Genomic DNA, 13,084 nt, shown 5'->3' on the forward strand with positions numbered 1-13,084 from the left:
TGAAAAAACCTGGAAAAAGCCATGAATTTCGTCATAAAACCTGAAAAATCCCTCAAACTTGATTGTAAAACTATGATTGACAGATCAAAAGAAAAATTGATATGTTGATCATGTTTCAAGGTCAGTCATGTTCAGACACTGTCCACGTAATTACCTCCACACCTACATTCGAAGCGCAATTATTGGTCCGTGTGCCATGACGACACATTGATCTTGAGCCTGTGATTGGAAGACTGGTAAACTAAGTGTTCATTAACTCTGGCGAAAAATCAGACACTTCTTCAACTCCATACCACCCTGCTTCCTCCTTTTTCCCACTCACAACCTTTAGCCAGACCTGAATTTTGATATCATTAGGTGACGTTATGAGAGAGAGCACTTTCATTGCTGCGTTCGCTTTCACGGTGTCTGTTGCTGTTGATAAATTTTTAGTTAATGTGCGGCTGGTGATTGTTGCATCATCAATATTTCTGCCTAAAATGGCTTATCGACCATGAATTTGACGACATTTAGACTGTAAAAAACTGTGAATTTTATAATTTAGTCAGAATGGGAACCCTGAATAAACTTTGCAACCTTGTGCACCAAGCGAGAAGATAAGACTTGGTGGAGCCCTATTGGTCCTTTTCCTATAGTTTCTTTTACAAGCTCTCTTTTTACTCTGCATTGCGAGATAGCGATTATTTACCCATTTGCTACTAAATTTTTCTGAAACTGTTGGATATCTATATTTTTAATGATTAATCATAAACTTAATGCAATCTATTTATGCTAATTAACCATTTGAAACCAATATCTTGAGCACCTACTAGCTCATATTTGTGTGTGGGAAGTAAAATATTATTTACATTTTTCATGAAAAACCCTTATTGTGCTACTGCATGCAATTCCATGTTCAGTAACGTAACTAGGAATAAACTTCGGTGGGGCATGCGGGGATGACCCCTTCTAGGCAACAGGAATTCCGCAACATTTGAAATATAAAAAAAAAAAAAAAATGATATGCCTGAAAATAAATTTTACATCATTCATAACTTTAATCAGATGCAGTTATTATATAAGTGGATCTATCCCCCCTCATCCCCCCATAGTTATGCCACTGGCCCTGTTTAGAAATATTGGAGTAGTTATCCCTTTTAGTACGGCGGGCTGATATATCGGCTCTTATGTAGTACATACATTATTTAATTTTCCATAACTTATTACATTGATATATTTTATTTCAGTAAACGTAAAAATAATTACCAGTTTAACCTCAATGATTAAAAAAAACACTTATGGATATGTAATAAAATAGCTTTGTAAGCAATTAATTTGAGAATTTAGAAATAATGATGAAATTGAAAGATGGCTAGCACCATCTAATCCTGAAATACATTTTAAAAATGCATGACACACAGTAAAAATTAGTTCTTGTAGTGTTAACAGTTATGCTAGCATATCATTTAATATAACGTGATATTATTGACACTCTTCCTCCAATTTAGTGGCTGCATTCAAAACTGTTTTCAAACTTCCATTAATCGATATTATCACAATGATAATCAAAATGATAATAAAATGTTTTGGGGAAAACGGAGGCTGAGTGATCTTAGCAAGTTACCATACTGCAGGAGAATGCTAAGGGTCCCTCCAAATGCTTGGTGCAGTCCGTATTCACCATGGTCTTTACCAAATATTATTTAAGAACATTTAACTCCACTTTTATCGAAGACTTGCATAATGAATAAATAGTATGCTAACTTTCATTTACCCGATTATACGTGGAACCTTGAGAAAAGCTATCCTTCCATAACGTACCTCATCAGCAGTTATAACAATGTTTGACTCTGATCAGTGGCACCGACTCCATGGGGCCTGAGGGGGCCCGAGCCCCCGCAAAAATTTGTTATGGGGGAGGAAAATACGTGCCAGGCTTGTCAATTTTCCCTGGAGTGTCGAGTTATCGAGTCGAGTTTACAGGGATCTAATGTTGACGATGTGACTCTTCTAAAATACTTTTTAAAAACTTAAAAACTCACTATTAAAAAATTTCCCAGGGCAAGACCCCAGTAAGCCCCCCCCCCCCCCCAATATTTTTAGTAAGTCACCAGCCCTGACTTTGATCTTCATGTGCTAATACTTTAAATAAAATGCAGCAATAGGGAAAGTCAAATAAAGTGTACATATGAGCATAATTGACAACACATATTAGTAGTAGTAGTATTAGTATATTAGGGAAACCTTCTAGACCCCTAGTTACCAATATTGTGTCCATATTAATACATCTTTTACAAGCATGATTCAGCAATAGTGTGAAACTCCAGCCATTCTCATCAAAAAGTATAGGCCTGAAAGCTTTCAACAGCGAGTTCTGTATTCCATGGCTCAACAAAATTATATTTATCAGAATGTGGAGTATATACTGTATGCCATTAACTGCAAACAACTCATAGTATGAAAATGGAAAATAAAATTTCCAAAATGTTCCATGTATTTTCAATTAATTGGATACATTTGAGTCCTATTCTCCAAGATCAACAATGATGTAATGAGACGTCAAGAAGACAACCAACTCATTCTAATAAATATAAATGTGACTCACACATTTAAAGAGCAAAATATTGGCAGAAATGACCACCAACCACAAACTTTGTCCATTACCGATTTTAAAATAAAAATGGTTTTTCAAATCACCCTACCAAGAGCACAAGGACTTAGAACCTTACTGCTCATTCACTACAATGCGTTTTGCTTTCGATCATGATTTTGATCTTTTAGTTTCGACTCTTAGAATTCTTTCCAGATCAAATCCTAATTTCCCAGACATTTGTTTTATGTCCAGTCCTAATTTTAATTTCCCTGACTGGTATGAACTCTGCACATTCAAGGATCAATTTAATTGAACATTTTTACATTTGGTGATCAATGGAAATTTGCTTACATGAAAAATGGAAGATGGTTTCTATTACAATTCCAAAAAAAAGCTGTAAATTTTAAGGATATTATGAAAATTACCTTATTTTTATATGCAAATAAAATGGTCCCTAGTATCATTAATACTCAACATGAGACAGGAGCAATGACTACTCAGGTGACGATCAGTAAAAATTCAGGAAGGGAGAGTCAACTTGTGATTTGATAGCTGCGATGGAGAGACTAGTGAAAAGGTCCCTATTCCAAAAAAGAAATGAGTAAAGAACATGAAGATGTTAGGACCATACAATACCTCCACTCCACAAGTGCCCACCGAATAAAATCCGCTCATCTAGGAGGCAAGTGTTCGTGTTCCGGCTATTGCCAGCTGAGCGATGTGATTTGTTGGGCTCCTAGATGAGCAGATTGAATTTGATGGGTGATTGTTGAGTGCTTGTGCAGCAGAGGTATCGCATTAGCCTAATGGCACATGCGTGTAAGATATTTAAAAAAATTCATCCACAGGAGAATAGTAAAGAAAGCTGAGAAGCTCCTGGATGAGGACCAATTTGGATTTAGGAAAAAAATGGCCATATTGGTTCTTAGGCTGCAAGTGGAGAAGAGAACGGGGAAGAACAGACCAACATTCATTACATTTGTGAACTTGGAACTTTGATACTGTGGATTGAAATGCAATGCTTGTGATCCTGAGAGAAAACAGGGTATTTTATAATGAGCGGAGAATAATCCTGATAACAGAGGAAATTCACCCCATGAGCAATCGGTGGGGAATGTTAAAAAAAATATGAGATGATAATTTTAAATGAAAATAGAAAATGTGAATAAATGCATGAATGTAGAACATAGTAAAAATTGAAAAATTGAGGGATGGATTGAGTGATCATTGGGCTCAATCAACAAATGAAAAGAAAAGCATACTTTCAGATCAGTATTAGCAAACTCTATTTGGCAATCTTCAAAGAGCAGGGATAAGGATTCCTCTATTACACATTATAACTACAGGTATATAAATATTTTTTTAAACTTCATCCATCACACCAATCTCATAACCCATAACTTAAGACCTCATTAAAAGTAAAGCATATTACAAAATGAAAATGTATGAAGTCCTTTCTATATTATGAAAATTTTAATTAGATGCATACTCTCACACAAAAACAATCTTACAATACTCCTCATAACAGTGCACATCATATCATTAACATAGGGATACAAATGACTTTCCTTAAATCAGTACACAGCTACAAAAGAGTGAAAAAAAACTGCAACTTAAAGTAGAAAATTTTTAACTAGGTGTCCATGCCGCAGAATTCAAATTTGAAACTTCAGCAGAGCACTCATCATATAGTTCTTTGTAATCAGCATGGTCACGAATCATAACTGTAACAGCTCCTCTTTTAACACCCATTGCTGCCCCAATATCTTGCCTAGATGGAGTGTACACGTAAGGAATGGACAGGTCTTCACAGACACCAGGCAAATGACAGACTACATCAATTGGAGTAACATCACCGGCCACAATAACAAGCCTACAGGTTAAGAATAACAACAATGAACAGAAAAAATACAAATAAATCAGCGAAAGGGATTAATAAGCGTACAAAAACATACCCTGTCTCTCCTTTGCGTATTTTTGTTTGCACATCTTTGAGACCATTCCGCAGAAATGTCTTCTGCTTGGACGCTGGAATTGAAGAAAAATACTGGTACAGTTATGATAAGACATGCATTTTTGTGTTATGAGCTCTTACTCAAATAAAAATACACTAAAAACGCTCAAAAATTGTTTCCAAAACTGCATAACCATTGGGTGCCTGCGATATGAATTAACGAAAAAGAACTCCATTCCGAAGCAAACATTAACTGAAACATCTCCGTAACCAGCCCACGGATAACAGTAATCGCTAGATGAATAAGACAACACGATTCCCTCAAGATTTCAATCAAGACAAACTGACCGTCACTGCGTTCCTGTTTTGCAGGGCTTGATTGACAATAAATGACCCAAACTTATTTATTAGAGTTAATTCGTAATCAATTAACGAAATCGAACGAAAATTACTTAACTATAACTAGGTTATATCCATAAAAAATGAGCCAATACACTAACCCGGCATCAATTACCAGAAGACGAGTAAATGCATGGCACGCTAGCCAAGAGCGGCAGACAAGTTTAGAAAATAATGTACAACAAGGAGCTGCTAAACACACATAGAATTAGAAGTAACAAGCTCCCAGACGCACCTTTGCGGATAAGTTTGTACAATTTCTTCGTCAGCTTCCTCGAAGCCATTGGTTTCGAAATTGGACTGACAAGTTGAATTTTTTCTTCGTAGCTCAACTCTGCTTCTCCTGGTTTCTCATCTGCGTCTGCTTCATTACCTTGTAATGATTTTCTCTCTTTTCCCATATTATTGTTGTAATTAACAACAAGAAAGACAAACCTTCTATCACACTGGTTTATAAACAAACGGATGCGAACAACGTGGTTTACGATCGAAGTCAAATTGACATCGACTGTATTATATCGAATAGTATCGATATGACAAAGGGAGCAAAAATGTGGTAAATATGAATAACAGCCTGTAGTTTTGGGTCTTTCAATTTCTCAAAACTATTTCCCAAACATAGGATTGAATGGTTTGGTTCTTTCTCTCTTGAGGATGCACAAATACTATTGAGATCGGCCACAAAATACAAGAATATTCGCGAATGAAAAGCGGTATTTTTAAATTCCAGCTTTTAAGCGTACGTGCCCATATAATCTTTGGTGCCCATTCTCAGAACACAGAAATTGATATTTCATGTTTGAAATGCAATTTGATAATATTATTCGTATTAAAATTTTCATAGTCATATGAGTGCAATCTTCAGAATTTATTAGGCCCATTATCAATCACTGATAAATATTCTGGAATTAGAAATGATTGATTACGTGGATACCATTCATGGATAACATCGTATGAAATGAATTTTTTAGCAGATGAATTTTACGCTCTAGTAGATTCTTTAAAATAACTCTTCAAGAAATTCACCCGCGGGGAAAATCCCCATTGCCAATTCCCTGTGGGGATTTACGATAGTAGGGAATAATCATACAAGTTATTTGAAAACTGAAAATAAATATGATAGCAGCATCACTTAAATAAACCAATTATTTGAGCCTAATTCTCATACAGCCACCAAAGTTGCTCAGTGCTAGCTAACTCCTAATACCCCAAAAATATATACATAATGGTTCTGAACTTCAGAATCCTTTGCACCAGTTTGAATCAAACATCTTATACAGCTGTCAACATAGCTCTTCTCTCCCTTGTCCTGGAGGAACTTGGCTTCCAGCTCTCAATGTCAAAAATATCTGGATCATTCTTTTCATTGGATGATTGATAATTATAGGAGAAGCTCTCTTAAGTGCAGTCGGGGTAGTGGATTTCAATTGAAGCAAAAATGGATGATTTCCATTGTTTTATTAGTCAAGTGAGAAAAAATTTAATGTCCAGCGACCTTTAAAAAAATTACAATTTCTGGATTTTAAAAATTGTCTCTTAGTCACCTTTTGGGCCTTTTAACCCATTCAGTGCATATGACAGCCCTGGGCTGTCATCTGCTCTGTCACTGCAGTCACGCCCAGTGGCGGATACAGATGGGGGGCGCAGGGGGCGCGCGCCCCCCCCTTGCGGGTCCGCCTGTATTGCCGAACATTGCAAAACCACAATTGTAACTTTTTATATCATTAGATGGCATTGTCTTTTACATGTTTATAATCACTTTAAATAAAATTTTCATATACTTTGCCTGTGACTTGATCATCTTTTATTACGATAAAAGAAAAGACAACTCAAGATATGTTGCGCCCCCCCCTTGAGTTTTTTCTGTATCCGCCCCTGGTCACGCCATGGCGCAGATGGCAGCCGAGGGCTGTCACGGCCTTGGGTCTCAGATGAATGGGCGTATCAGAACTACGCGCCTCCCTTTTCTCTGCTCTCCATTTGGATTTCTAGCCATCATATATTGCGCTCTGTTTATGTTTTCGTCATAATAATTTTTCTGCCGGTTTCGGAAAACGATCAGTTTTTTTTCAACATTTTCCAAATGATATAATCACCTTGGGTCGTTGTTATATAGTTTTTTTTTCTGCTCTTTGGACCCAGAAAAATTGGATTTTATTTATAAAGTATAAAGTGTTTGTGCATGCCTAAATTTTTCTGGCGAGATACTTCTGGATATTTTCATCGTGGTTTTGTTGTTGGCACCAGAAGTCCCGAAGACAACTTTTTTCTCATCGGCCTTTTCACCTATTTATATCACTGGGAAAAGGTGAGTATACTTTTTTAGTACGTTTTTCCATTGTTAGAAAAAAATAGTCACACATTTTATTTTTGTCTAAGTAGTTTTGTCACAGTGATTTTTTGAGGTATTGAATTTATTTTTCCTGATTTGCTGTAAAATTTTTGACCCCAAAAAGTCATTTTCTTCTGAAATTAAAAATTCAAATATTCATAATACTTACATTCTACTTAACCCTGTGAAAACATTGTATAAAATCTGAATAAAAATTTTGTACAACATGCTTCCAGAAAACAAAGGCTTCCTGTGTTTCCCCCTGAAGAGAACTATGCATTGCCAAATCAATGTTGCTTTGGCGAGGGTGATTGAATTTCCGGCAGTATATGTAGGGGAAAAGACACAAACATGGCATAAAAATGTACATGTCCTGTGAGCCAGCGGGGTTAGTGCATCGGATGATCGTTTATTCATATTCTGGGAAAGGGATGTTGGTGGACGTGGATATGGGGACAAAATGGTCCACAAACTTTTAAAAGACTTCAAGAAAAGGGGCTAAATGCAATTTTGAACAATGACTACAATAATTTTCCCCTAGCTAGAGATCTGATTAAATTCAATTAATACTGGACAGGGACCCTCCCTGTGACAAGAAAAGACAACCCAGAAGAGGTTTTTGGGCACAAGCTTGCAAAAGACCAGATTATTGCTCATTATATACAGTGAGGAGGGGATTTGTGTCTTCCGCTGGAGGGATAAGTCTCTTATATCCTTTGGGTTTAACCTCATACCCACTAAAACTCGTCAGGCAGAGGTAAACTCGAAGCAGTGGTGGAGTGCAATAAGTTTATGGGTGGTGTCGATCACTGTGACCAGTTGCTGTCCTACTACACCTGCCAATAAAAGTCCCTCAGGTGGCATGGTTGCTATTCATTGATTACAAATAATGTTGGTAAACAGCTAATCGAGTTTTTGGGATTCATAAGTCAATCATATGACTCTTCCGTAAAGAACTTTAAAATTCACTATTTTTCATCTAAAATTTAGAAAGGTTCCTGGGACACAGCCCCACGGCCGGTATGGACCCCCCCCCACCCCAATAATTTTAAAAGTCGGCGTTCTTACCCTAGATACATAGCTTGGATTTCAATCATCCAACAGCCGGTGGGACAATCATATAATTCTTTGAAGCTCTAGCTAGAGCACCAAATTACTTCCAAGTTCCCCCATATGATTACCTCTCACAGCATATTGTAATTAGCGTAATGCCATTGCTTTGTAATACCCACATTGTGTTGCCTGGCAGCAATCTCGTAATGCAGAAACAGGACGTGGAGTACTATAAACAGGACACATCTCAGGGGTCAGTCAATAATTAAATCTCTCATAAGAAAATATGTTATTCGCTATGGTGCAGCAGTATCATTCAATTCAACAAATACGAAGTCATTATGGATATGAAGAGCTGTTTTTCCTTTTCAATACATGTATTCTTGGTCAATGTTGATATTGGGAGCTAAAGATATCCCTCTCCGATGTGGGTAGCAATTTTTGTAATAATAAAATGGTTAGAAGAGAAAATGAAGTTGAATTGATCATCTGATACACTTACAGGTGATTGAGTTTTTAAATATCCATTCATTTAACAAAAGTTCTTCAGCCTGATAACTATAGTTTCATGATCTCATTCAAAAAGTTCATACTTATTAGCACTTAATAAGTCTTTTATAAGTTCTAGCCTAATTTTTAAATGAAAAATAATGTCCTCCAAAATATTAATTAAGAATTTATGTGCATACAGATAACTGAATTCAGATAAGAAACATGAAAGATTTAAAGTTTCATCTTCTACCTCTGATTTATTTATTTATTTAAATACACAATGGCATATTTCCATGTCAATCAAATTTATTGTACCTCAGCTATTATTCCTGTAGATATTTTACTTTAACCTCAATGATAAAACAATGATCTCTTCACTTAAGTATATTCTGCTATGGTAAATTTATTGCTCGTCCCTCCGAATGCAAAGACGGGGCCATAACTGTCAATGGTAAACGTTGGTTTCTCAGCTCTCAGCTGTGCCACTATCTGTTAATTGAAATGCATGGAAAAGATGAATTTATGAAGTGAAAAATACAATAAAAATATCAGATAATATGCACTTAAAAATTTACAACATGACAGCAACTGAAATCATAAAATGTTTCCAGTGATATGATAATACATATATTGCAATGAAATAAGATGAGCAAATTAAATTAAAGAGAGATTTCACCCAATGTCATAAATGTACTATCACTCATCATCAGGTTAAAGAGAAAATATGTATGCATTGCAAAGTGCAGAACCAGATTCAAGCATGGAAAAAATTTTAAACAGATAAGTATAGATATTAAGCTGAGGAAATTTAGGCACTAAAAATTTCAAAATGGACATTTAAAAATAGGCACTTGTAATAATTTATGCTTTTCGAAATATTCCATCAGCCTGGAATTGCAAGAGGTTATCAGGTTTTCCATGGACCTACCAACAGAACTTGGCATACATTTACACCTTGGGTCCTGAAATACCAACCCAGGAGGGACTCGAACCCATAATCCCAAGATTAGTGGGTAAAGACTGTTCACTGTCACCAGGGGGGAGGTTATGCAACCCAACAGAGTTTGAATGGCACAATATTTGCTACTGCGACATTCAAGTGCAAATTGTAGTGATATGACTCACGATACATCAAGTGGTAGATTAGAGGACTGTGACGTTTTTTCGTCTCTCAGTTGTAATCGTTGGCTTGTTGGAGGAGGATATTGTTGGAGGTTGCGGTTACATGGGAATGATGCATAAGTAAAATCGATGGTTGGCAAGTTTACTTGGTGGAATTTAGATGTGGTAAAAAAAATACGTAGTCAATTCCACAAATTTATTTAACTCGACTGGTTTCAACCTTCACAGGCTATCCTACTGACTATTTTTGAGTGAAAATAAATTTTTGGAATAAGCAAAATATTTATTTTACTGTCATGCACTTGTCACCTCGACTTCATAAAACTGTTCATTTAGAAGTAAAATAAATTTACATTTGAGAGCTCTTTGGCACAGGTCAGAAAGAAAAACAGGCAACAATTTTTTAGTCCTGTCACATATTTAAATAATTTTATCTGCAGGGTGTAAGGTAGTATATAGCCATGCTCCCCATAATATCAATACTGGCTGTGAAGGCAGAGCAACTTTGGGCAAAAACTCTTTGCACTCGGCAATACTGAGTGGTGCTATCACCAACAAATTTTTGGCAATTGTAACCATCTCATGTACACATCATGTAAAATGACCATAGTTGTTTTTCTGGTCTTCGATATAGGTATACATAAAAGAGGAAGTCTGTTTTTTTTTGGTCAGTGATGCAATTCCATACGGCTGCACAGATTGCAACCAAAGTTGGTACATAGGTGCATCTAATGCTATCAAACCCCACAGTGCTACTTTCGGTTGCATTTGACCCTTTGCGTCGTTTTCTCACTACCATTTGTTCCGTCATGCGTTACAATTTCTATGATTGGAGAACCTGCAGGGTGGGCACACCTCTTTGTTCCAGCGAAGGGAAAACATAACTCAAGGGATACTACACTTACCTATTAATCTTCTAGGTGTAAACCTTATTGCTGGGTTCACCAGACGTTTTTGGTCTACACATGCATGGACACACAGCAATCAATGATGTGGAGTGGGGTGTTAGCTAACGAGTGCATTATGCACAAATCATTTATTCCATTGCATGATATTCATTAAGCCTATAAATCCTGCAATGTAACCATGATCCAAGTATTCCTCTCCTCTGAGTACTATCTTCCCCAAGCAATCTTGGATAGCCAGATAGTTATATAATAATTCTCTGGGTGAAATTTCTTTATGCATGTTTAATCCTTTTGTGCCAGACGTTGGGTGGAGCTGATGAGCATTTTCTATTGCAGAACACCTGACATCAGGTATTGCTGTCGCGGATTTTTCAATGCCAATGACTGAACGTCAGCTCTGGCTGATGAGAGGGAAGGGAAGTGACCGCTGAGGTAGCAATTGTCTGATGCATTCGGTCCGGCCTGAGACCCAGCTTAGCAAGTCCTTAGGGCCACTCCTTGGCAATTAAGCCCGATCCTCCCACTCATTTATGATCATCCTCACTGCAGGAATTCGTTGCCAATTGTAAGTGGTTATATTGCCAATTGTTTTATCAATGATATATTTTTGCATGCTTCAATTTTTTTATTCTTTGAAATTAATTCTTCGTTTTGTTCTGTGCATAAGCAATTTTTAAAGGAAGGTTTAGCATAAAAAATAATGGACTTCGGACTTATAGCCTTATTACCTTTTATTTGCTAACTTTGTTGTTATTAATGCTAGAAATCTAATTAAAATTCACAATGCTCAATAAAATGTAAGTAATTCTTTTAGAAGGGTAAATTATTGATAATCAAATACTACCATGTTGAATAAAACACTGGTAACACAATAAGTTGGGGACCCAAATCTTGAGGGACAAATATACCAGTGCAACTCCACCCCAAAAAAGCTCCATACAGAGAGGTTTAAAATATTCTCATGCTGCTCGTAGCATAGGAAAACATTCTCCAACTTTAGGCGCCAGCAGGAAAGGGTTAATGGCATTATTTCAATGTTGATAGATTAAAAAAGAAACTGAAATGACAGACTAGCTTCGCACCAGGGGCAGATCCAGGATTTCATTCTGGGGAGGGCACAAGCAAGGCCGTATCCAGGATTTTGTTCTGGGGGAGGCACGAGGATACGTCGTAATACAAAACGAGTGCAATGATAAAGACCGTATTAAAAATCTTGCCTATTTTTTAAGGGTCTGGAGGGGGGGATGTGCCCCCGTGCCACCCCCCCTAGATCTGAATTTTTGTTCGAAAAATCGTTTTCTATTATGAGGTATCCTCGTAATACAGAACGAGCGCAATGATAAAGGGACCATATTAAAAATCTTGCCTATTTTTTAAGGGTCTGGGGGGTGGCACGTGCCCCTCCCTAGATCTGCCTATGCTCCACACTAATGAGAATTTTGGTGACATATTGGAAATATTTTTCTTTTTTAGGCCCTTAAATAGGCAATACCACCAGAAGATGGCATAAACAGGTAAAATAGGCATTTTTAGGCAGTAACAAATTGTCTTAGCTTTGCCATACATAATCCTCTGATTCTATATAATATCCATGAACTTGTACTTCATAAAATAGGTTTTCTGAGTAAAAGAAAAAATTGTGATTTTAGGCGATGTCCTCAGGAGAATAAAAATACACAGAATTTTTTTTAGGAATACCACTCATCACATATGTATACACATTAAATTTAAAGGTACCATTTTGCAAAAGTATGTAATATTTTGCACAAACACTGGCATTCCAAATATTTATGAGCTGTAATATTTTCCAGAATTATCAGAAGTACTAAGTACACAACTCGCTTATCTTTTCTGATATGCAAATAAAAAACATAACATTTCTGATTGATCGTTATTTTCGCCTTCACTTCAGAGAATGAGGAATTAAAAGTGGACCTTAATTTTTTACGAGTCAATGTTGAATGGTAAGTACTCTGCAAGTACTGAAAAAAATTCTGTTTCACAGCACTTAAAAAAATGGCAAAAAAATGGGATTTTATCACTCTCTTCAGAAATCATGCCATAATTTATGTGAACCTTAAATACTTATTTCCAAACTATCTCTGCTGACTTCTGAAGATTACTGCAGGTATAGATACTGACAGTTTGGTAGCAGAGGAAATTGATGAAATAGTTAGCACTGATAGGTAATTTTTGTGATATGATTTCATAAATCCCTTTCGCTGGCAAAAAACTAGCATCAGACGAGCGTG

The 13,084-nt window shown here is 36.5% G+C and overlaps 2 protein-coding genes across 3 annotated transcripts in view; both read right to left on the reverse strand.

Moving 5' to 3' along the window:
* Positions 1-4,023: 4,023 nt before the first annotated feature.
* LOC124153959 (H/ACA ribonucleoprotein complex subunit 2-like protein) lies at positions 4,024-5,439 on the reverse strand. Its single transcript, XM_046527392.1, has 3 exons — positions 5,161-5,439; positions 4,528-4,600; positions 4,024-4,445 (listed from the first exon to the last, which is right to left on the reverse strand). The coding sequence occupies exons 1-3, from the start codon at positions 5,324-5,326 to the stop codon at positions 4,202-4,204; spliced, it is 483 nt and encodes a 160-aa protein (XP_046383348.1). The 5' UTR covers positions 5,327-5,439; the 3' UTR covers positions 4,024-4,201.
* A 3,593-nt stretch (positions 5,440-9,032) lies between these two features.
* Positions 9,033-13,084, reverse strand: part of LOC124153961 — a 53,685-nt gene continuing 49,633 nt past the window's right edge. For both annotated transcript variants that reach the window (XM_046527396.1, XM_046527395.1), the window contains exon 10: positions 9,033-9,291. In XM_046527396.1, the coding sequence (XP_046383352.1) occupies positions 9,181-9,291 (111 nt within the window). In that variant the 3' untranslated portion in view covers positions 9,033-9,180. The remainder of the gene's footprint in view (positions 9,292-13,084) is intronic.

This window comes from Ischnura elegans, chromosome 2, assembly GCF_921293095.1.
Source record: "Ischnura elegans chromosome 2, ioIscEleg1.1, whole genome shotgun sequence".
In the NCBI taxonomy this organism is placed as follows: domain Eukaryota; kingdom Metazoa; phylum Arthropoda; class Insecta; order Odonata; family Coenagrionidae; genus Ischnura; species Ischnura elegans.

Coding starts and splice junctions, on each gene's coding strand:
- LOC124153959 (XM_046527392.1), bottom strand. CDS start 5,326: ATGGGAAAAGAGAGAAAATCATTACAAGGTAATGAAGCAGACGCAGAT. Junction 4,601..5,160: donor GTACAAACTTATCCGCAAAG/GTGCGTCTGGGA, acceptor CTTCAATTCCAG/CGTCCAAGCAGAAGACATTT. Junction 4,446..4,527: donor ATACGCAAAGGAGAGACAGG/GTATGTTTTTGT, acceptor CTTAACCTGTAG/GCTTGTTATTGTGGCCGGTG.